Below are 24238 nucleotides of genomic sequence, written 5' to 3' on the forward strand. Positions count from 1 at the left end.
CAGGCTAAGCTATTCCAGCAGACCTGGGTTGTTGTTGTTTTGTCTTTTACTTATATCATACTGCTGTATTTATGGCCTGCTTGTGGTCATGTTCTTTTAGTAAGGTTGAATAGGATTCATTTGTTAGATGAAGGCCTTTAGAAATCTTTCTGCATATTTAGTTTTAATGATTGACAACATGCCTGGTATTGTGTTTGTAACATTGTGACAATTGTTTATTTGTTCCACAAAATGCTTACAAGAACAAAAGACTTCTAGGTGGTTTGCAATAGATGGCCTAAAATATCCATTCAAAACACCAATAAAAAACAAATTACATAAGCATCTTAGGATATAAAATTAAATCAATAATTTTAAAACAGTTATACTTACTTCGTGTGCTAAAATTACATGCCTGGGTAGGCTTGCTGGGACGAAAAAAGCTTTTTTAGCAGGTGCCAAAAACAATGCGGTGAAGGCGCCTGACTAATATGGATGGGCCGGGGGTTCCAAAGTGGACGTGCAGTCACACAATATGTAAGTAGGTAAATACATACATAAAAACTGGATGGATATGCATTGCAACAGCATAGTACAGTCAGCAGCCACTCTGATTCTGTGTGTTACATCTACCTTGGCATGCACAACAACTTGATAACAAAGAAGTGAAACTAGAAAAATCCATTCTGAAACTGCATGGGATTCCTCTATAAACCTGTGCTTGGTAGAATTCTGCACAGACTTCCACTAAGAAAGACCCAGTAATGGGTCTGATCTCATCATTCATGCACTATGCAAAACACTTTACAGTGCTGCGACACCTACTAAGAAAAAACCCACTGGATTTCAGCAATTATACATATGCACACAGACTAATATGCGTGTCTGATGCTTATGTGACCCTATACATTTTGGAGTATGTGAGAACTTTAAAAAGCTTTAAAAATATGGAGCACAAAGAGAACACTGAGTCTATAATCTTAAATTCCTTACAGATGCCAAAGAGGCGTTGCTTTTATACTAAAGGAAACCTACACGCTGCTTAAATTAACACTTGCAGCTGATTGCCAAAGGCAGCGATCCCAATCCCATTTACCTTGGCATAAGCCCCATTGAATTCAGTGGGACTTGCTTCTGAGTAGACATAAGCTAGAATTACACTATGTAAAGTATTAATTTCTAGATAGGTTCATTTTCATTTTAAAGTATATTTTGGCACAATAATTTTCATAATAAATGATGAAATGTGTACAAACTAAAATCCCACAAATGAAAAACTAAAATAGATTAAGATGCAAAATTATATTGAAAATAATACTGAGGGGTTAAATTCAAGTTTAGGAATGAGATTTACTTTATCTCTATAACCAATCCTAAAAACTTGTAGTACCTCAGTTCTACTCGGACTCTCATATTCATTCTTTCTTTGGAAATCTACATGCATAGGATATAGATTTCATAGTTACCAAATGATTTCAGACATTTTGAAATCCAAAAGATTTCAGAGATATCTAAAAGATAAAGGAGGGGAATGGAACAGCGTTATAGACACACATAAAACTAAAAGGTTTTTTAATAAATTAGATTACAGATTAAAGAGATACTTCTATATAAGAAATAGGTTTCCAAAACAAACCTTTCCTAATTAATATGATCTTTCTATACATACATGTGCTCCGTATTTTTTGTATTTTTTTATTCATAAATAAAAAACCCTGCATTTTTAAAAAGGAAACTGGAACATTAGGAGAGGATTAAGTCTCTTGCCACTATTCTTCCCAGTCCAACATCCATGCTACACATACAGAATTCCAAAATACCAATTCACTTTCCCACACAGATAGTATCTCTTTGGTTAAAAATAAAATCCAGGAGGTGGGGAGGTATGAAATTAGCTCGTACCAATTACAATTAACATGCCAATATAATCCAAACCAATATTACAGTTCGGTTCATATTTATTAATTATCTACGGACCTTCAAATTCCAAAAATACTCCATACAGTAGAGAGATAAGTCAGTCATAGAACCAGGGAGGGACTAAATATTTACTCCTATTATTTATTTTGCAACCTCTGTATTAAATTCTCCCTCTCTCACTGAGTCTCCAATGCACTACACATCATTCATGAAACAGAGGAAAGGTTGGTTTTGCTTCATTCATATTTTCCAGCTAAAAACCAGCGGTTTTTACTGCCTCGCTCATCTTTCATCTTTCGATGCTTCGTGCCAGCCTTTACTTACTCAAACAAACACAGTTTTCTTTTTCCAGCAAAGTCAAATTAGACACAAAATAAGCAACATGGCCATCCAACTCCATACTTTTTGTCTATTTTTTGATGTCAGTTTAGTCGGACAAGTTCAAGACTGGTAGTTTAAGAATAAAGTTAAGCATGCCTCTGGAGAGTATAAGTATTGGGCTTTTCATATCTACGCTTATTATTCCTAATATTACACCGACACTTCCCCCACTTGTCCTTCTCTTTCCCAAATTCCCCATCTGACCAGATGTCTCTCTCTCCCTCGCTTCCACCTGTCAATCACATTCACGGCTGAAATTTGATTTCTCTCCCAACAGTAACCTTATATGAAATATTACCATAGGGGTCAGCACAATCTGAACCTCACCACATAAGTTCATTAACTCTTCCTCAGTCCAATATCTGTTTGTTTCAAAGTTACATGGTTTTTTGTGCTAGTCTCTTTTGCAACACCAATCGGTCAGCAATTGCTAAATCCAGGATTTAGGAGGAAGTGAAATGATTCGGTTCTCTTTTTCCTCCCCAGAAGGTTTGGTTTTTGTAAAGCCAGAGGTTAGGCCTGTGCACATTAACTCTACAGATTCTCCCTCCCCAAAGACAAAACACCAGAGAACTGAAAATAAGCTAAATAAAAAGACTTAATTGCAGCAGAGCAAGAGCTGTGAGACTGCACACTTTTCTTCTAGCATGAATCACCGCGCAGCCCCAGCTGCAATATACAAACGCTTTACTGCAGATCAGGTGCATTCAAACAAATGCTCACTCTGCTAATGACAAAACCCACAGTCCTAAACACAGTTCCATTGGACATAAAACTCAGCTACACATGCAGAGCACTTAGGGCAGGTGCAGGGAATCTTTGGCCCTCCAGAAGTTGCTGAATTACAACTCCCCACATTCTTGGCTGTGCTTGCTGGGGCTAATGGGAGTTGTACTTCAGCACCACCATGTTCCCCATATCTGGCCTAAGTAGTCAGGCTTGGCTTCACCACCCAGCATCCTGAGGCAACTGTTGAGGGCCCACCTGGAGCCACCAGCACCTACAGTGTCTTTGATACAACGCTGCTCCATAGGATTGTAGGAAATTAAAAACGGTGGCTTGTAGGCATAGTTCATTGGCATAGTGGGTGGGACAGAATACCTACTCTACCCACCCTGCCATGGCAGTGAACTAAGCCTGCAAGCCATTGTTTTTAATTCCCCAAGCTCCTGTGCAGCAGCGTTGTATCAAAGACCCTGTAGGAAACATAAATGGTTGCTCCTAGCCACCCACAGAGTAGGAAGGGTACTATCAGGTGGCACTTTGCCCGGGACTCATCCCCTCAAATTTGGAGCAGGTTCTGGAGATAGAAACATAGGCTGTACTACTTCAGACTCCCAGGTGGGCTTACATTCTTGAATGTTCCCCTATGCAAAACCTTCCCTGGAAATTAACAACAAAAGGCACAACAAAGCTAGTATATCAGACGAACACTTCTATCACTCACTTTTTGGCTAGTCTTCTACTTGCAGAGCGCTTTTCACACAAGGAGTAGTGCAGCCCTTTCCAACAGCTCAAAACTCTACCATCTCCTTCTGCTGTGGAGACACACCTGTACTTCCTAGTAATCATGTACTAAATGGACATGAGAATCACCTGTGGGTAATCAGGCACAGAAACATTTTCTCAGCTGGGAGAGAGGTTCCCTCTCTCCAAAAGCCAAACATCACTTCAGGCCACCAATGTTCCATAAATATATTATATACTGAGCTGGTAAGAATGAGGGTATCTTGACTCAGTCCAAAATATGAACAGGCATTGTAGCAATGCACATGACACCTCCACTTCTCCAGTGGAAACTACTGTTTCCAGTTTTTTTCTGAAAGGGATATTACAGTTAACAGCTTTGGAACAAGGCAGGATAAGAAGCCAATATCAAGCCATGCCTTTATATCCAGGCTTGGTGTGAAGCTACTGACAGTGGTTTCTCGGTTTTGGTGACTTGGTTCACTTAAGACTTCCTGGCTCATTTATCAGGTTGCACAAAGGATGGAAGACAGAACTGCTTGCGCAGGTTCGGGGCTTGTTCACATCTGAGCCAAGCGCTGGGATCGCCCAAACTCTGCTACTGTGCTTATGCTGAGAGATGGTGACTGGCCCTGGGACTCCTATTGAGCTTGACAGCAGTGTGAGGCTAGGAACCCAAATCTCTCTGTTCCAAGCACCAACACTCATATCCACTTTACTACACCATAAGTATACTAAGGCAGGAGGAATAGTTAATAGTTTTTATTGACTTCTTTGCAAGCCTGAATCAATGATATGTGAACATCTGTGAACTGCAATGCACATTCTCTGCTGCTTCCGTACCATTTATTTCTTTCACATTTTTACTGTGAGGTGACACATTACCGCTTCACAGGAGATAATTGAGTTATGTCAATATTCCAACACTCTATACAACCAGGGTAGAGAAGCTTATCAGCCCAGGGTCATTCCCTTTTGAACAGCTTTCTGAGCGCCAGGTGCCAGTGGTGGGCGGGGTCAGCGGCAGAAGTGGGTGGAGCAACAATTATGGACAGTAGGCTAGTTTCTACACACACTCACACACACTCTTTAGCCTCCATCTAGGGAAGCCAGAGGCATCAGAGTTCGAGAACATCTTCCAGCCAAGTGAAAACATGCAGGGCTAGTGGGGGACATGGCCTGGGGAGAGTTCCAAGGGCCATAGAGAGATGCCTGGAGGGCCACATATGGCCCCCAGGCATCAGGTAGCCCACCCCTGGTATTTTGTAAGCATGGAGTAACTACAATGGGGCAGCATACATTGAAGCATAAGGACAGCAAGCCCACCCACTTCTATTATATCTCCCCAATCACAACCTGTCAGCTCACTGCTCCAAAGCAAGTCCTTTTAAACATACCGTCAAGATTTTTGCTATGCCATTAACCCGCTGGCAAATATAATTCTAATTCCATTTTGTTTAGGGGAACGTAAGAAAGCAATGGTATTGTATATAAACATAGCATCTTACTGACCAAGTAAAGGAGCGGGGCAGCCAGCATTCCTAAGCAATGTTAGAGATTGCCTAATTCAAGGCACACACAGGGATATTGATAATTGGAAACGCTAATTCATTGTGAGGCCACTCCCCCCCCCCAAAAAAAACACACAAGCCACATGCATTTCTGATCCTAAAGTGTGCAGAGAAAGGAAGGCCCAAACAATAAGAATTTAAAATGAGAAGGGGTTGAAAACAATGTGCATGCTAGATCAGAGGGTCTTGTGCTACGTCCCAGGAAGCATCCCTAAGTCACAAACTGAAGTTTTTAACCCTCTACCCCAATAACAAAAGCAAAACAAACAAACCCATTTTATTTAATGGGGCTCAGTCTTGTCCACAGAACCCAGACACGTCAAGTAAGAAATGCAGAGGTGTACTAGCTCAGCAGAGCTGGCCACAGAGATACCCCACTGCAATAACTGAATGCGCGTGCAAGGGACTGGTCCTCATGCTTCTTGTTCCCCGTTATCACTTCTTTTTCCTTCACATGGTTCTGTGCTTTACAAAGCAGAACTTGTGAATATTCATTGATGTTTGATGATATAAAGCATTTTCTGTCCCTCTTTCCCTCCATCTCCCTTCTTTTCCTCACTTATCTGACCTGTGTTGAATTACAGATTGTAAGCTCCTCAGGGCAGAGACCTATTTTGTAGAATTGAAAGCACCAAACATATTGACGGTATTATACAAATAAACACACACACACACACACACTGCAAAATAGGGGCAACTATCTCAGGTAGGTGTTCAAATGAACAACTAGATGCACACTGCACCACCACCAACCTGTGTTCATGGCTGGAAGTCAGGTGCTTGGACAGCAACTAGTTCCTATCAGACAATGAGACAAGATGTCCCTATGCAACAGGTGAAGGGAAACTTTGGCCCTGCAAATGTTGTTGAACTGCAGGTCCCATCATCCCTGGCCACAGACCGTGTCTGCTGGAGTTGATGAAAGTTGTAGTTCAGCAACATCTGGAGCACCAAAAGTTCCCTGCACTTCCTATGCAAGGACTAAGAGCCAAACTGCACATTATGTTAGCTACATGGCTGTTGGGGATGGACAGGTTTGTCTATTTTTGTTCCATGGTAATCTTGCACATCTTTATTCATAAATCCATCCCATCCTGTTTCTAAATTCTTTTCCTTTTTTTAAAAAAATGCATGAAAATTTGTATTTAAATACATATTAAATCACATAAAATATATATTTAAATATGCATCTTATCTCAATAGACACATTTCTACATGTATTTTATTCTAAAATACACAACTTGCAAAGCCTTTTGGAGCATTTCTTTAGATAAGAAATCCACCACAAAATTCAGAGAACTGCAAAATCCAAAGGATAGTAACATTCCAATCTGTGTGTTATTCCGGGAGATGAATATCAGGTCAGTTTGCGTAGAAATCAAAATCCTCAAGCAGCTTTAGTAGGTACACTTTTAAGGGCAGGGCTTTGGTTTTCGCTTTTACATACAAACTGCCTCAGGGTCTGCGGAAAAGCAATTCAGACCAGCATTCTTGCATTTGGGGTAGAAAGGATTTCGGCTCCACACACAACTATAATCCTAGTTCAAATTCCTCCTCCTCTTCATGCCTGCAACATTGATTTGGAAAAACTTACAGTTATTAGGTAAAGGTAAAGGGACCCCTGACCATTAGGTCCAGTCGTGGCCAACTCTGGGGTTGCGGCGCTCATCTCGTTTTATTGGCCAAGGGAGCTGGCGTACATGTGGCCAGCATGACTAAGCCGCTTCTGGAGAACCAGAGCAGCGCACAGAAACGCCATTTACCTTCCCACTGGAGTGGTACCTATTTATCTACTTGCACTGGTGTGCTTTCGAACTGCTAGGTTGGCAGTTATTACTCCAATGTTATTATCCCCCTGTGCAAATCACAGGTGTAGGGCCCTCCATATGGACTGAAACCACAGCTGGTGGGGAGAGAGATTAGAGCCCCTTACCCTTCCTGTGCTAGGGTTCCAACCCAGATCTGAGCTCCCATTCTGGCCATTTCTGTAAAAACAACAAAACACACTTCTGCACTCAAAGGCACATGCGCGTGGCTAACATAATGTGTAGCTTGTCCCTTGCAAAGGAGAAGGGCAGCTGCCCTCTTGAAGGTAAACAGAGAAATGGAACTGGATTGCATGCTGTGAAGAATCAAAGAGTAAAATCAGAAAACATCTCATACACTCTCCCTTCCACCTGCTTACTTGCATTTGATTTGGACAGCCTGCCTCGTGCTTTGAAAAGAGCAAGCACAGGGTGCAACAGCAGCAACAACAGATGACTAGTATCTGGACTGGTGCTGATGAGGATACTTTACTGAAAAAAGGTGTAGACATAAACCGAGGAGCACAGATACTCAATAGGATTGGAGGGAAAGTTGTCACAATTCACACACTCGGTTGCAGTTTGGAACACACTCATATACAAAACGCACACACAGAATAACATCGGCAAAAGATCATGCGCTCAGTAAAAGAGTTGCAGGAGTTCCAAAGGACAATTGGAGAAGAGACACCATTAAAGTCCCCACTACGCAAAACACAGCGGCTTCCACAAAGCTTTGGGAAATCAACAAGGACACTTCCATTGTGGTCAATAATTTTTCTTCTCTTACATTATGCTACAGCTTGGCTGTAGGAGGAGAAAGCAGAAGCCAGCTACGCAAATAAAATAAAACTGTACCTTGTCAGACTCCAGGTAACAGGAATTTTCACATCACTGATGTAGAAGATTCTCTTGGATACCTAATTTAGTAAAAAAAAAAAATTTTTAAAAAACATAGTTAATAAAAGTGTTTTTAAAAATAAAGCTTTATTAGTCTGACATAAAGCAGAAATCAGGAGCAGCTTGATGCTTGATAGTTTTACTCGGAAGCAAGTTCAATAGAATTTACTCCCTAATAAGTGTATTTACAACTGCAGTCTTTGATGCACAAGCCTTATCTCAGTCCATTGTTTGAAGCAGCAGCTCTGCTAATATTAAGCATTATCTGAAATGGATTTTCTAGTTCTGTCCTTTGATTTTCATATCAATTCTGTAATAGGAAAGCCATAGAAAAAGAACTAGAAAGATAGGAGGGGGAAATTGCTAAATCAAAAACAAAACACCTTGCTCTCCAAGCTGTGAGCGAACGTTCCTTTATGGTGCAGCCTTCGTCATGTCTACTCAGATGTAAGTCTCATTAAGTTTAATGGGGCTTGTTCCCAGCTTAGATAATATAGAATTGCAGCCTTTAATTTTTCATAATGCATTTCTTTTATTTTCTACTCATCAGAATAATTAGCTGTGTTACTGTAAATGAACAAAAGAATAGTGAATTGATGTACATACGTAGCAGTGTAACAGCAAACAGCAAACGCTGTTGCCCCTTGAATTTCTCATGTTGTACAAGCTCAAACTGGCAGGATTTATTGAAAAATCTAATTATTTTAGAGGAGGAGAAATACATTATTTACAGTGAAATCCTATGCATGTCTGTTCAGGAGTAAGTCCTGCGAGGCTCACTCCCAGGTAAGCGCCTACAGGACTGAAGCTTTACAAGGACACAGTTTACAAGGAACTCTGGTGCAAATTTGAGCATGAATAACCTCATCTGCATTGCTTGTGACTGCAATGCATAATCAGTTTTACTCCAGAGTAATCTCGTTAATGTCACTGCTCCGCAATAAGCACATTCTGGGTTGTACCTGAAATAATCATATATTCAATGTTTCCTCATGAACTCTGCCTGTGACGGAAAAGCACACAGCAGCAAAAATACTGTAAGCTATCCCAGCTGCGAATAAATCCATTTTTGGAGTATATAAGAGCATGACAAGAAATAAATCCTGTTTCTTGAGAGCTCTTTAAAAAAATTAAAAGAAAAAAAGACAACTGATAGATATGATACCCAAATTTTATTTCCAGTTTAGAAAAATTGTCCACTATACCATTTTTGAAAGTAAGGCTTCTATTTTTATATATCCTTTCCAACACCCAAGCTTGCTAGTGTAGAATATTAAAATGTGTTCCGAACATAGTGCAGCATAGTGCATTGCAGGGAGACGATATGAGGATGAACAAATGGGTGGATGGATAACGATCATTTCCAGATGCCTGTTTTGCTTGCCTCCCGTGTTATTTTTGGACTGAAACAAAAAAACAAAAAACAAAAAAACTTGGGGGGATACGTCTTCTTAAATGCAATATTTGGCATCTTGCCCAGGATCTCTTAAAGCAGATGACTCCTTTAGACCTTAGGTGTCATTTTCCTCAAGATGACCTCTGCTTTCATGCCAACTGGCAAATCCATCCTATTATGAATGCATTCATTTGGAAGGGATAGGTATTCAATTTTCCCACCCCCACCCCACCTGAAGAGCATCCAAGAAGTGTTGTGGTCAGCATCCTTTTATTATCTTTAGACTATAAAGAGGACATCCCTCTCCTAGCATTACAACTGACTCAATCAAATCAGAGCCCAACATCCATGCAGCATCCAAATATTCAATTAAAATTACTTGATGATCGGGTATTAATAGAGAGGCAAAAACCAAGAAATGCTGCATTAGCTCAGTGTAAAATAAGGCAATACAGATTTATTAATTTAACATGGTTGATATCATCACCTCTCTCTCTCTTTTATAATTTGGCAGCATTGCTGTAAGAGTTATCATTTAATAAGTTTCCCTTTCCCCTATCATCTGGTTCTATGTTACAAAATCATTTCCCCAAGAAAATCTTCAATTTACTATGACACAAATATTGTATTTTAGCAGATCTAACTAATATTTTATTTTCCTTATTCTAAATAAAAATGACTCGGCAGAAGGTCCTCCATCAAATGCAAAAGCGATTCTCCTTCCTGTGTTTGTGTTATCTGTGAGCAAGGTGGCGGCAAAAACTATGAAATGTGCTGTAAACTCCAGAAGGGCTGAAACAATCACTGCAAGAGGAAATGAAACTTGGATTTATTAGGAATCACAATTGCTAACATTTAATTTCAGCTATCTAGCGATTTAACTATTTTGGCCCACTCACTGCTTCCCTTCCCCTTCAACTAAATTAATTACACCAATGGGAATACATATTGCGGTTATATCGAAAGAGATATTGGGGGAAATGGCTTCAGACAATAGGTCCATCACACGGGAAAGCAAGTAATGCTTTGGAGCAATTAGCTTAAATATAATGCCCCCCCCCCAAAAAAAAGGACAGACGTATTTGCAGATACATGCAAGCAACTAGGAATGCAGGCAAAGAGCAATGTTTCCTTCCCAAGGCACATTCCAGGCTGCTTTTGGGGAGGATATGGGGGAAAAGAGCATGGCTTCAGCCTGTCCAGAGCTCCAGTCAAAGGCAGAGTCTGAACAGTAGACATTTAGAGCTTTGGGTGTCAGAAGGAGGGATGGGGGGTTCTTCAGTTGACATTTAAAACTGAACCTGCCTAATTTGCACATTACAAAACAATATACAAACCAAAGCACAGCCATCCTACACATGGAACATGCTTCTGAATTTTGCAGTGCAGTTCTCCAGCCAGGTAACATTTACAACTGGGGTACACCGTGCATAAAAATGCATATATCGGTAGAAGTAGCATGCAAAAATGCATTATATTAGAGAAAACTGCTTTGCAAAAAACGGTGTATCTCGGGGGGGGGGGGAATGCATACGGGAAAAGTAGGTATTAGGAGAAAGTCACATTGAAATGTTGGTGAATTTTCAGGAGGAATTGAAAATAAAATTGCAAACTGATGTGGAAATGCAAAGAACCGAAGGCTGAAAAAATAGAAGCTGAGAGGAACCTATATTGTCAGATTTGTCCATCCCTAGTCAGAAGTGACTCCTAAAAATGTAATGAAAGAGGGAAGTAGGTGGTTGCCTTTAAATATAGATATATAGATATGCACACAGAGAGATAATAATTGCAACCACCATCTGCAAAAAAAGAAAGTCATTTGCACAAAAAGATACTTTAGGGCAACACTATCAGAACTGACTCCTAACACAGGAAGTGCTATGTTTAAAGTTAAAAATGCACATTTTAAAAATTCAGCTAATGACTCAACCAATTAACTAGTTGGTACTGTCCGTTTTTAAAACAATAGTTGCAGAATTTGAGGAGGCAAGGAATCTCTCTCCCTAAACCAGCCTGATGCCCTTCAGGTGTTTTAGACAACAACTTCTGCCATCCCAGTCAGCAGAGACTATGGTTGGGGATTATGGGTCACAGGTTGGAGAAGACACCTCAAAACCATCACAGCTATAGGAGCTGAATTGCCATATGCAAGGCCACTGTCTGCCTTGGATAAACCATCAAAATCTGGATGTCACCAAAGGACTACAAGTGAACTGCAGACATAAAAAAGCAAGAGTTTGGACCGCTAGCCGACCCCATTTCACCAGTGTTACTTGCCATCAAACCTTACCCTCCTCCAGCTAGCAAAGGCCAGATCAAAATGGTCTTTCATTACCGCACATGGGTTTAGTTGTAGGGGGCAGAGGGCAACTGCCCCCCTAGATAAGTAAAACAATAGAAATACTTAACTGACCAATCACGTCATTTCTGCCCCCCTAACAAAAGACCTGACCTCCCCTAACAAAAATCTTGGCTATGCTCATGTTACCACACACTTCAGATTGGGCTTCACAAGGAAACATGACCACATCAATGGCCATAGTGGGCTGGAGCAGCAAGTCTTTTTAAAGCAGCAGTCAGTCTAGCACTGGCCAGACAGACACCACAGAGATTCTCACAAACCAGGGCCTGAAGGCAATAACCGGCAATAGCAGTGCCCAGTGGTCAGAGACAGGTGCTGTCTTTGATCACAGAATGCTGCTCAGCAAGAGGTTTTGCTGATGGAGCAGGGAGTATGATAAGCAGATGTCCCTTATCAATCAGAACAAGGCCGCTCCCATAATTGGCAACCCAGATGCTGTTCTTCACAACCTTCTTTTCTCTAAGAGGCTAGCATTTGAAGGGCAGCAAATGACATCACTAAATGGGACAGGTTTAGGCCACAGGCCACTAGTTGCTGACCATTCTCACAGGCACTGCACATTGGAGGGTAGTGGTGAGAGTGTCTGACTAGATGCGGAGAAACCCGTGTTATTTTCCCACTAAGGCATCAAGTTCGCTGAGTGACCTTGGGTTCACCGCCTCACAGGGTTGTTGCGAGGAGAAAATGGGGGTGGAGGACATGTGCGCCTTCAGCTGCTTGGAAGAAAAGACGTGATATAAGCATAATAATAATAATAAATTGATTACTGGCAACCATCTACCTAGCTAGTAACAGACATATTCTATATATAGAGCCAATCTTTTTCTAAAGGCCACTTGGAATAAGCGATAAGACCTTGGAGGTGTCAGTAGCCTCCTCCTGCAGTTTACTAGCCATGCTAAAAAAACCATTTAAGCAAGCAGAGCTTGACATACTCGCATAATAATTATCACAAACCATCATCATTATTATTACAGTACTGCAGTTAGAGTCTAGCTGTCCTCCAATAATCTCAGGATAGCCTGCATAGTTCCTCTTTTTTGTCCTCACAACAAACCAAACCAAATTCGGCTAAACCAAGAGAGTGAGTGGCCCACTACTCAATGAGAACAAGCAAACTTTGTGGATGAGCAGGGATTTGTATCCAGATCTGCCCAGTCCTAGTCTGGTGCTCTAGCCCAGTGGTGAGGAACTTTAGGTGAAAGGGCTGGATGTGGCCTCCTGGTCTCTTCACCTGACCCTTAGAACGCACCCCAATTTGCTCCAGGCCCTCTTCAATTGCTTTTGCCTGGCAAAAACATGTCCTAAAATTGTGAAGTTGCCTCCTGGATGAAGAGAGGCCTGCGCAGAAACCTCTGGCTTTTGCCTGCCTGGAATGTGGCCTACAGTACAAAGGCAAGCGCTGCATCCATTGCTCAGCCCACTTTTGCTTCTGGCCCTGCCCACCCCAGGAACATGAGACAATATGGCCCTTAGACTGAAAAAGGTCCCGTGTCCCTGCTCTAACCACTACACCACCCCAACTCAAAGGAGCTCCGGGCAATAGATCTCATTCTTCACACCTCCCATCTTAGTCTTATAACTCCTTGCCACCAAATGTCACCGGGTTGGGAAAAGGATAGACACCTCAAGTACCTCTCCTAGTTATCAGAAGTCCCTCCTTTCTACCTCACATAATGTTAAAGAAAAACGAAGGGAAAGAAGGACCAAAAGAATACCAGATACGTGGAAAGGTGAGCAAGCCAGGCTATAGCAACATACCTTTGAAGTGCAGGGGCTTAGACTAGATGATCCTTCGGTCCCTTCCAACGCTACTATTCAAACAGGTGTGTTTGCTGGGCTTTAGCCCATTTAAAGAACATGGAATCCTGGGGAACTGTAGTTTGTTAAGAGCACTGTGAACTGTAGTTTTCGAAGGTGTAACCTACAGCTTCTTTGGGGGAAGCCAGGTTGCTTTCCATGTATAATGTGTAGGCAGCGGGATTTTTTAAAGGGAGGTACATCTGTGTTTACTGTAGGTTGATTGGGTTCTTCTTTTAAGCTCTCGGAGTCTCCTTTTGCTAGAGGAGTGCAATGATCAACCACAACCCTCTTGGAAAAACATATTGGCTCCAAAAAAAAAAAAAAAAAAAAATCTATTCCCAAAAGATCTAAATCTTTCCCAGCGGGAGTTCATTTTCTGCCGCAGAAAATTTTCCAGCCGTGAAAAATCACCCTGAATGTGATACTAGGCACCAAAAACTGGATCCCGGGGCTGAGGGCGGGCTGGTGGGGCGGAGGTTCCGGTTCGCTCTCTCATCCTTGCTTTGCTGCCGGACAATACAAAGCGTGCCGATTCAGAAGCGGTCAACCCCCACGAGGTCCCGAAGCCTGAAGCATTCCCAAACCGGCTTGTTATCCGCAACGCTTCCTCGGTCGAGGTTTCAAGTGGGGCTCAGTTTCCCGCTGTCAGTTGCCAGCCAAAGAACCAGCAAGTTGTTTTTTTGGGGGGAGGGGGTGTCTTACGAGACTCAGAGCGCAAAATGATAGTCTACAAAATACTGAGCCAGCACCGTATCGTTTGTAGTGGAAGCGAGGATCGGATGCCCCTGTAACATAGCTGTCAACGTTTCCCCTTTTTAAAGGGAAATTCCCTTATTCCGAATAGGATTCCTCGCAAGAAAAGGGAAAAGTTGATAGCTATCCCCTGTAACGTCGGAGTCCTCGCCATGCTGAGATATAGGGAGCCAGACCCGTCAAACTTAGTGGGAACAGGGTTTACTTCCGACGAAGCAACTATAAGATCGGGCGGGGAGGGGGGATACTTCTGCGCCTAATTTTCCACCTGTGTGTCTTTTGGTGTCAATTTTGCCCACAGATGCTTTGAAGTTCCACAGAATCCCGATGCCACACAAGGGCTTAGGATCGCCTGCCTGCTTTGCGGGCAGGAGGGGTCCAGCTCTCCAAGCGACTATCGCCATTTCCACCAGGGAGGAAGCGAATTATGAAAGGGCAGTTGCAACAGTGTGAGTTTAGGGCAGCGGTCCAATCCACACTTACCTGCGAGTAAGTTCCATTTAACTCTTTACTTCAGAGTAAATATGAATAGGATCGCATGACTGAGCAATCCGTGTCGGCGTTAATGCCGCGCGTTCGCCTGGGTCCGCAGCGCACGGGACTGAGACTGAGCCGCAGGCAGCGCCTCTCCCTCAATCTGCAGATCCTAAGCAGTGAATGCCAGTTAAGCACAAATAGGATCGGGCTGCGATGGCTTGCAGGTTTTTACCTGAAGAAAGGATGTGAGGAAAAGATATGGTCCTCAGCAGGTTCACTTTATGTCGGAGGGTCGGGGGACTTCATCCCTCTTCCTCAAAGATCCCCAGGCCAGCTGCGTGGCATGAAATGAGCGATTCTGACCACAGGAAAATACTGCAGGATCGAAGTTTTTCGTCGCCGGTCAGTTGAGTGCTGTCTTTGAGCATTAAGGCCGTGCGGAGCAATGGCGCTCCAGCCAGTAAGGTGCGCCTGCACACCCAACTCTTTATCCTGTCTCGATTGTTAATATTTCTTGAAGTCAAGACACATCCTTTAAAAAACTTTAAAACGGGAGAAAACTTAAAAAAACCCCTTACATATTCTAGTGCCTACTACCGGGACCTCCTTCTTTTACATCAAATCTAACGACGAAGCTTTATTTAGGGGGATTTAATCGGAAACAATCTACTGAAGACGAGATCCGTAAAGGAATTTAAGTGGGAGTCCACAAGATCCCTGGCGACCGGGCACGTGTCGATGCCTTTCTGTGTCTGCGCCAGAGATTTATTGGGGCGCGCGCACGTGTCTGAACCACTTTGTTGGCGATGGTGGCTGCAATTCTGGAATCACTTAGTAGGGTCACTCTTGCTGCAGAGAAAATTCCGTGGCTCTCAATCGCCCTTACGCTTTCGTGAACGCGCGGCAGTAAATCGGGGTACCTATGGATGGGTACGTGGCTGATGGTGTCTGCGTTTTCGGAGTGAGGGTTAAGTGTTAACAGATGGACAGGATTCAGTTCAGGATATAGGGCTTAAGAAACATATATATAACTATATATATGATAATTCTTTTTTTGGAAACTGCCTGAATGAATCCCAGCAGCCAAAGCTGAACTCCTATGCATATTTCCTTGAAAGGAAAGTACCACTGAACCCCTCTGCGAGACTGACACCCCGATCCTATGCATTCTTGCTCGGAAGTCATTCTCACTGTGTTCAGTGGGGTTTACTCCCAGGAAAGTGCGCACAGGATCCTACGCATGCTTACCCTGGGAGCCTAGGCACACTTACCTGGGAGTAAGTCCCACTAGCATCAGTGAGGCTTTCTTCTGATCGCGCTGTTACTTGCATAATACCGAAAAAGAACAAAAGAAAGATATGGGCAAACAGATGTAGCCAATCCGCAGTGAAGTAAACATGACAAGGAAATTGTATTTTAAATACTACAAACTCCGGGGAAGACGAGGAACCGCCAGGGTGTGTGCGTACGTATTCCCAGTTTAGTGTGGATGCTACGAGGCCCGATCCTGCGCACGTTTACTCAGAACTAAGTCCCTCTGAGTTCAGTTTAACTTACTCCCACGTAGGGCGCTCAGAGGATCGCGGCTTTCAAGGGATGCTTTGCGGCTGTAGCTCCTGAAAGCGGAGCTACAAAAGTTCTGGCTGTGCACATAGACTAGGGAAGAAAGTCCCATTGGGTTTACGGGGACTTACTCCCGAGGAACCGTGCCGAAGGAACGGGCTGCAAAGGGTCCTAAGTCAGCGCGATCCTCTACTTGGAAACAAGCCCGATTGACTTCGGCAAGACTTACACCGGTCCTAGGTAAACGTTTCCCAGCCTAAGTTCAGCTCTTCGCCGATCCAAACATGCAAGTCCAAAGGAATTTATTGGAGGCTGGTCAGTTTTCTCGACCGTCTCGCCACCAGCCTCCTCTATCCCCTGGCCAAAGTTCCCTCCTGCCCAGAGTGTGGGAAAGAGCCCAAGGAGCAGATTTGGGGCCAGGTGATCGCACAGTGCAAAAACCTCGGGCTTCTTCTTCACGCCCCTCTGTCCAACCGCTGATCGTTAAGAATAGAAAATCGGCCTTTGTTGCGTCTGAATCAACAAACCGCTGCAAATCCGGAACGCCCCTCCCCCTCCGTCCAGGGGATCGAGCACTCCTAAGACAAAAATGCTTGGGAAAGGGTGTGTGTTGTCTTAATATTTCTTTGTAGCAAGGTGTATTTGAAACGCACTAGATATCACTAGATATCAAACCTTGTCTACAGGGAAAAAAGAGGGAGGCTTGAGATCAAGGCTGGGCGATCCCATCCTCGCTTACCTGGGAGTATGGAACTGGGTGCTGTGTAAACATGCCTAGAACTGGATTGTCAGAGAGAGAGACTGGAACAAAAGTGTGCCAGTTCAAAGGGCCGCAGAAAGCGGGTGATCATTATAGGGCGGGATGTGTGAAGAGGCGGGAACGCTGCGCCAAAACCGCGGCGTGGTTCTTCTCGTGGAAGTTAATGAAGCGGTTTTGATTCGGAGTGTGTCGCTGCGCCGTGTGTGTGTGTGAGAGAGAGAGAGAGAGAGGGAGGGAGGGAGGGAGAGAGAGAGAGAGACTAAACCGGTGGATCCGGTTTCATTCGAGCAATACAGTGCGCGTGTAAACATCTTCGGGTCCCAGACGGGATTTCCCTAGACGGCAGTCGTGTGTGTGAAAGGGGTGACGGTGGTCCCGTTGTTATTCCTCTTTTAGCAGATGGGTGTGAACAGCAAAGGTCCAGGGCTTCAGGCCAGCAGCTCAGGTTAGAATTAAACTAGACTTTTTGTGATAGTGGCTGCAAAAACGCCAAATCAGGCAGCTAAATGCCACTGAACTCACTGGAAGAAAACCAGCCCCTACTTGGTTAACTAAATCGGTGCGGGGCTCGGGGACAGCTTAATTCTAAACAGGTTCACTTCCTGAAAGTAAACCTCATAGAGATTCCTGAAACTTACTTCGAAGTAAGCCTGCAGCATTCAGCTCCTACCTCTAAATTCCTGAACCACCGGCGTCCCCCCTATTGCTAACGTTGATGTTGTGTTTTTACAGAGGAGATCCCTTCAGGAAACTCCCCTAACCTCGTCATCCTAAATACATTATAGGGAAGTTAAGTCCAGCTAGAACCGAGAGTGTCAGTGTTCAGATGCCGCTAGCCGAGCTGGCCAGGCAGAATTGGAGCGGCCAAAACGGCATCACTCAGACTGCTGCTGCAAACAGCCGCCATGCATTTGTGTATTTGTGTGTGTGTGTGTGTTGTGTAGAGAAAACCTGCATTGTTGCAAACGTCTTTTAAAAAACAAAACAAACCGTATATAAATAGTGGGAAAAGCAGGAGACTTAAAAAGCCTATCGCCCGGTTTTGGAGGAAGTGTGTTTGCGTGTGAGCCGATCGATGCAGCAAAATATTCGTAAGGCCCCTTTACGACTCACCAATTTTATTCTGGCATCGGATTTCGTGGACTGCAGTCCATGAAAGTTTGCGCCATCATAAAATGAGTTAGCCTTTTTAAAGAGGCCACAAGACTTCTTCAGAAAGTGCCTGCTACCTTCCTCCCTAGGAAATACGCCTTTCTGGCTACCCTTTGAACAGGCGTCAGAGTTTCACTGCGCTTGTCTGATGGCCCCGGTGATAAATGGAGGCTTCCCTTCCCAAGCACAGCAGATGCTGCCGTCCCCGCCGTGTGGTCCCGGATAACGCGGTAGCAGATAACACCGATGTAGGCACATCGCTCGCTCGCTCGAACGAACCAGGAAGGCAGGTCCGATGCGCTCGATCTGGTATTCAGATAGAATAGAAGAGCGGAAATGGGTAGCAAGAAAGGAATTCGGAAGGAGCGCAGAGCAAGGCATGCATTCTGCGCTGCTGAACCGGGTGGGGTGGCGGCAGGGCAATGGGAGAGAAGAGAAGCTGCCTTCTGCCGAACCTGACCATTGATCCATCTGGCCCAGTACTGTCGACACTGACTGGCAGCGGCTCTGCGGAATTTCAGGCAGGGGACATGGCCAGCCCCACCTAGAGATGCCCGGGGTTGACTCTCAGACCTTCTGCATGCAAAGCAGGTGATCTACTAAATGAGATCTGTAGTTTATAAAGGGGGTGGGGAGTAGGAAAGTGGAGTGGGAAAGCAAAAGGGAGATACTTTTTATTTTTGAATCAAGTATCTTGCTATTTTATGAACATAGTAACAAGGAGGATGGGGGGTTTTTTTGGTTGAGAAAGACCGAGGAAGGAAAAGAAAGTGAGACAATTCTTTTTCTTGCACAGCTGCTGTTTGGGGGCGGGAGTTGTTTTTAGAAAGCAGAGTGGATGGGAACTGATATCTGAGGACTCTGCCCTCAAGTGTGAACCATTTAAAAAGGTAGAGAGCCTATTTTCATTTACACCAGAGTAAGCCCCATTGAAAATAACAGGGTTTACTTTGAGTAAATGTGCATGACTTTCCACCCTTGGCCAATTGCACTCCATTTGGGAGGAGCAAAAAGTGTTCTACAGTGAACGGCCCTGATGTCAAGCACGTGTTTACTTGGGAATAAGTCATAAACTTGTTCAAGGAGCATAGAAATGCAACCTGTCTTTTACTGCAGTATATACAGCAAGCAAATGCTGCTTGTCTACCCTGTAAATGGGCTTGCAAATCACTGAGATGCAGGTGGGAGAATCGGCAACAAGGCTTGGAACAGAAAGGAGGCATTACACAATGGGGAGAGGAAGGCTGCAATCCTGCCCACACTTCCATGGGACTGAAGTCATAGAGAATTGCTTCGGAGTAAACATGCACAGGATCAGGTTGCATGTGACACCGATTTCTTTTCACCCAGGATTTGAAGGCCAGGGCATCAGAGACCTGGAGGGCCGAGTGAGGAGGGGGACCTCAGCTTCAGCAGCAGCAGCAGAATCAATGCACCCAATGCTAACCAAACTCAATGGCAGGTGGCAGATGGATGGTCAGGCTGATGGCCCATCCCCAGCACCACTGACATCTATTGAGCTGAACTTACTCTTAGAGCAGGGCGATTCTAGCAAAGCATTGCGGAGGGACGTGGCGTTGGGTGGGTTTCTTATTTTATTTTTTAAAACCTCGTCCTCCCTGAAATGAAACTTGAGCAGCCTCTCCTCCCACAGCCCACATGCCTGGCCTTCAAGGTTTAGTGTTACACATCTTGATCCATTTCCTTACTTACACATCATTTGCAAAAAATAATTCTGATAAAGTAAAAATGTGAAAAGTCACCCTCCCTTCCAATTGAAATGATGAAAAGGAGAAGGCTCAGCTGTTCACAAAAGGGCCACTGATCGAGGACTGCAGAATACAGAGCTGTTTTCTCCCCCCACAATGTCCTACAAGGGGGGGTAGCTTCCTCCTCCTTGTAAACTTTGTCCTGTACTTTAGCTTGTTCTCCAAGGCCCAGGGACAAACCACACATCCAATTTACCCCATTCTTCATTTTGTCCTCTCTCTCCTTAGAAATCATAACAGGAACTGAAAGCAACTTTGGGATGCATCAGCTGCTGCAGCTTTTGCAAGAAGAAATGGGGATTATTTTTTGCTCCCTGCCCCCTATATCATGCTAATTGAACTGCGCCTCTTTTCTTGGGTGAGGGGAGAGTGTTTGCAAATGTAAGATCTGCTTCTGCAGGGGAGTCCTAACAGTTTGCAAGCGGCAAGGTGAATTCTTCCCTGCATTGGGCCTGCCTGAGCTAAGGAAAAGACCTCAGCAAGGTGAGAGCCACTGAGAGTGTGTGGAACTTTTGGCAAGGAGTTCAAACATTTGAAGAAGCGAAGGGGGAGGGAAGAGGAGGAGTGGTGGTGGTGAGAGAAAGCCCTACTATCTTTATAAGAGCAAATAATTTTCTGATTGGCCAATTGCAGGCAGTTTACCCTCCGCTTACACATTAACTTGCCTAGAGAGCGCTGCAGTGATGCAGCCTATAGAACTTGCCTGGGCTATCAGAAGGTCAAGTGCTAAAGGACATGTGTGTGGCTTTCTGGAGGAGGAGGTTGGGCAACTGGGTGGTTGTCAAAGAAAAGTAGATGGAGATGGGGGGAGGGGGAGAGAGAGAAGCAGCAGGAGCAGCAGCAGCAGCAGCAGCAGCAGCAGCAGCTTAATCCTGCACACTTCAAGGCCTTTCCAGTCCCTCCAGATTAATGTGGATCTAAATGCTCCATGCACACTTAAAAGGGCTACTTGGTTTAGGGAGCCGCAAGCTTTTCCTGGGCCACAGGATCTGTAAAACACACATTTACAGACACACCAATTCACTCCCAGAGAGAGAACAAGACTGAGCAGTGAGGGGGAAATGCAGGCAACACACTACCTCTGTTTTAGTCTCAGATTGAGGCCACAACTTTGTTTAAATGCCTGGCGACCTTTGCCCTGGCTCAGCACAGGTTTAAAAGCAGTAAAGTTTTACAGGACAGAGCCCACCTGCAAATTCAAACAGGGCCTAGTTCTCAGCAGTTTCCTGAGCCCCTCCTATTCGCCTCCCCCCACCTCCACCTGCAACTCCCCTGTCCCCCCCCCAATACTGGTTGTAGTGTAGGGAACAGGTGAGCTGGTGGAGAGTTCACCCTCTCCTGCATGCTTTCCCAAAGTGATTTAAAAGCTAAACTACAGCTGGTGGAGTCCTGAGATCTGGAAAAACTGGATTGAGCATTCAGAAAAGTAGATCCCGAGTTCCATCCAGGAACTCAGGACGCAAATCCAGCTCACTCCCAGATACTATTGCAGTCAGTTTACACTACAGGAACACCACAGCATCAAGTGTTCTATGGAGGATTTTTGACAGTGACAAATAAAAGGTCCCAACAGAAGTTTCCCTTTCTAGTCCTCAAGAGTAAAGCGCCAGATACTGTTTTTCTTTGAAAAGTGGCGACCATTGTTGATACTTACTTATTTTTCTCCTCTCCTGAGAAAGTTCACCAGGAAAAGGGGCTAGCAAAATACACCATAAACGACTGAAACAAAAACACTTAAAATGGAATGGGGAGTAGTGTTGGGGGATGGGAGGAAGGAGGAGAGAGTGCGCATCTGGTGGAATTTTTGACTTCTTTTTTTTGAATGGGCAAACTTCCCGCCCTACGCCATATCGCAAGCGGCTTTTGAAAAACAACATCCTGTTTCATAAGCAGTTTGCGATGCACATCATGGGGAAACAGGGTTAAACAGGGTTAATCCCTCCCCCTTGCCCCTCTCAGTGGTGAATTAGTTTTGTGGTCCATTGGATTCTAGCCACATCTTTAAAATTCCCTGTAACATCAGTAAAGGAACAGGTAAGAAGAAAAACCTAGGATGCACAGCCCAGTTTACCTGACTTCAATAAGAGGGTCAAAATCCCCTCCTTTTGTTATATTCCACCATAAAACAATGAAAACCAAAGTCACAACTCTTACTTGAGACCTGTGGCTTAAATAATCATGGAAGGGGAAGAGTCTGAATACATTTTAGAATTATTACAAAACCTAAAAAGTTAAGCCTAGTACCCAAGAAGCCATGCTTCTTCACCTACCTGTGAGAAAACAGAGCTCTGGTGGGCAGCAATTCCCACCTTGCCTGAAACTTAGGCAGCCCATTCCTTCACCCATCTTATCTATTTAGTAGATAAACTGTGTTAGCAGACCACTCTCCCTCTCAACACCCCACCCAATATACTACTTTTAAAGAGCCGGCTTTACTTTTTGTTGATGGTGGTGAGGGAAGCTACAAACTAATGAAACTGAATATAGAATCAAAAATGCAGTTTATTATAGTAGATTATTCTTTCTTTTTGATATAACCGTAAAGTTGAAAAATGAAAGAAAGCACATAAGGAACATCACACATGGTTAGTTAGTAACTCAATATATAAAACAATTTTGCACAGCAAAATATGTAAAAGGGGAAAAAAGTAACTGACAAGATTTTTTTATATTTATTGTGGTAAGATTTACTTTCCATTTTTTAAAGACAGGATTATCACTCCCTGAAAATAAAATTTGCTGATTAATGCCTTTAAAACTTTGTGATTTTTGTGAAGTTACAGAAAATCCAGTTCTGCACCACAATACAACTGTAAAAAAATCTGCATCATTTAAAAAAACTGAGCAGTAATGCCATCTTTGTAACTGCATAAATCGTATTAGCATCCTAGACAGGTTTGTAATGGTTTATATTTTATGCTTCAGGTTATATCTTAGTGCAATTCAGTCCCAAATATTTCAATTTCAAAAAAAAGCCCCAAAACAAAACCCAACCATACATTTTGAACACAAAATACCCCTATTAATAATATAAAGAGGGGGGGGCTCCCCTTTTAATACTTTGGTTTCCAAAAACAGTCAGTGGCATAGCAAGGTCTACATTTACCCAACTTATACTTAAGTTGCAATCACATGCTGTATAAACTACTTTTTAAAAAACCAGTCCCGTTGTAAATTCTACCCCCTTTTAACATCAAGACAGTCAACAATTTAGTGCATCATTTTTTTAAAAAGGATCTACAGCTAAACAGACCTAACTCTTTTGAATGTATCTATAACATTTCTTTTTTCTGTAGCATACATTTGAACTGGTGCTAACAGACAATAAAAGCTAGAATTAAATTATATACCAGGAACCCAGAGCATTCCAACATTTGACAATGGCCAAAAGGAAAATAAAAACAAAAAATAGCAGAAATGGGGCAGATCATTCCAACATAAATTTTCGACTGCTTTAAGCAACAGCATAGTTTTCAAAACCCACAAATTGGAAGTGAATCTTTTTTTATGCGTAAGTTTTAAAACTCCCCCCCCCCCAAAGTTCTTTTTGGAAATCATATTAAGGGTAATCACAATCCATTCTGGGCTTTTCTCTCTCTCCTTTTCTTTCTTTTTAAAGAAGGGATGTATCAATGCATTAAAAAGAAATCTGAAGTTCTGAGCAACTCAAAGCAGTTTCCAGAGTAGATGAAAACTTGAATGGGGAGGAAGAAGCCCCAAAAAGGTTGCACTTTTTTGTTTTCAGTTCAAAAAAGTGTTGAGGCAATAAAACTAAAAAGGATGAATGTCATGCCGTTACAGTCTCCGAAGTCCATATCCAAGCAAAAGAAAAAAAATATATATACCATACATGTCCAGCATGCAGGGCTTTTATCAATATATTGTCTTTGTTTTCTCCCCATAGTCTTTTGAAACAGTTACATAGTTAATAGATGCTAAGACAAAATAGCAAGCATAATAAATGGATGAGATGAGTATGGGAATCTAATGGCATACTAAAAGTTTCACCATTTGGCAGGGCAAGGCCAAAACTCACATCATGAACACATGGGAGCTGGATGAGGGCTTCAATCTGGCAGGTTGATCTAGATATATTCTCTAGGTTTAGCACAACAGATGGAACTCAGCAAGCCAAAGTCTTAAAATAATTTTATAATAACTTTCTGCGTGTGTGCGTGTG

At 43.3% G+C, this 24238-nt stretch overlaps 1 protein-coding gene across 3 annotated transcripts in view; it reads right to left on the bottom strand.

Annotated features, from left to right (window-relative positions):
* The window catches only part of MAF (MAF bZIP transcription factor), a 232589-nt gene that overhangs the window by 205675 nt on the left and 2676 nt on the right, over positions 1 to 24238 (bottom strand). For 2 of the 3 annotated variants that reach the window (XR_014514282.1, XM_083452638.1), the window contains exon 2: positions 7982 to 8043. Coding sequence is in view for 1 of the 3 variants with exons in the window: in XM_083452638.1 (XP_083308764.1) it covers positions 8010 to 8043 (34 nt within the window). In the remaining 2 variants the exon portion in view is untranslated. Of the gene's footprint in view, positions 1 to 7981; positions 8044 to 22542; positions 24222 to 24238 lie in introns of those variants that run through there. The other variant, XR_014514283.1, reaches the window with a different exon arrangement.

The sequence above is a fragment of the Podarcis tiliguerta genome (assembly GCF_965153285.1).
Source record: "Podarcis tiliguerta genome assembly, chromosome: 8".
Taxonomy (NCBI): Eukaryota; Metazoa; Chordata; class Lepidosauria; order Squamata; family Lacertidae; genus Podarcis; species Podarcis tiliguerta.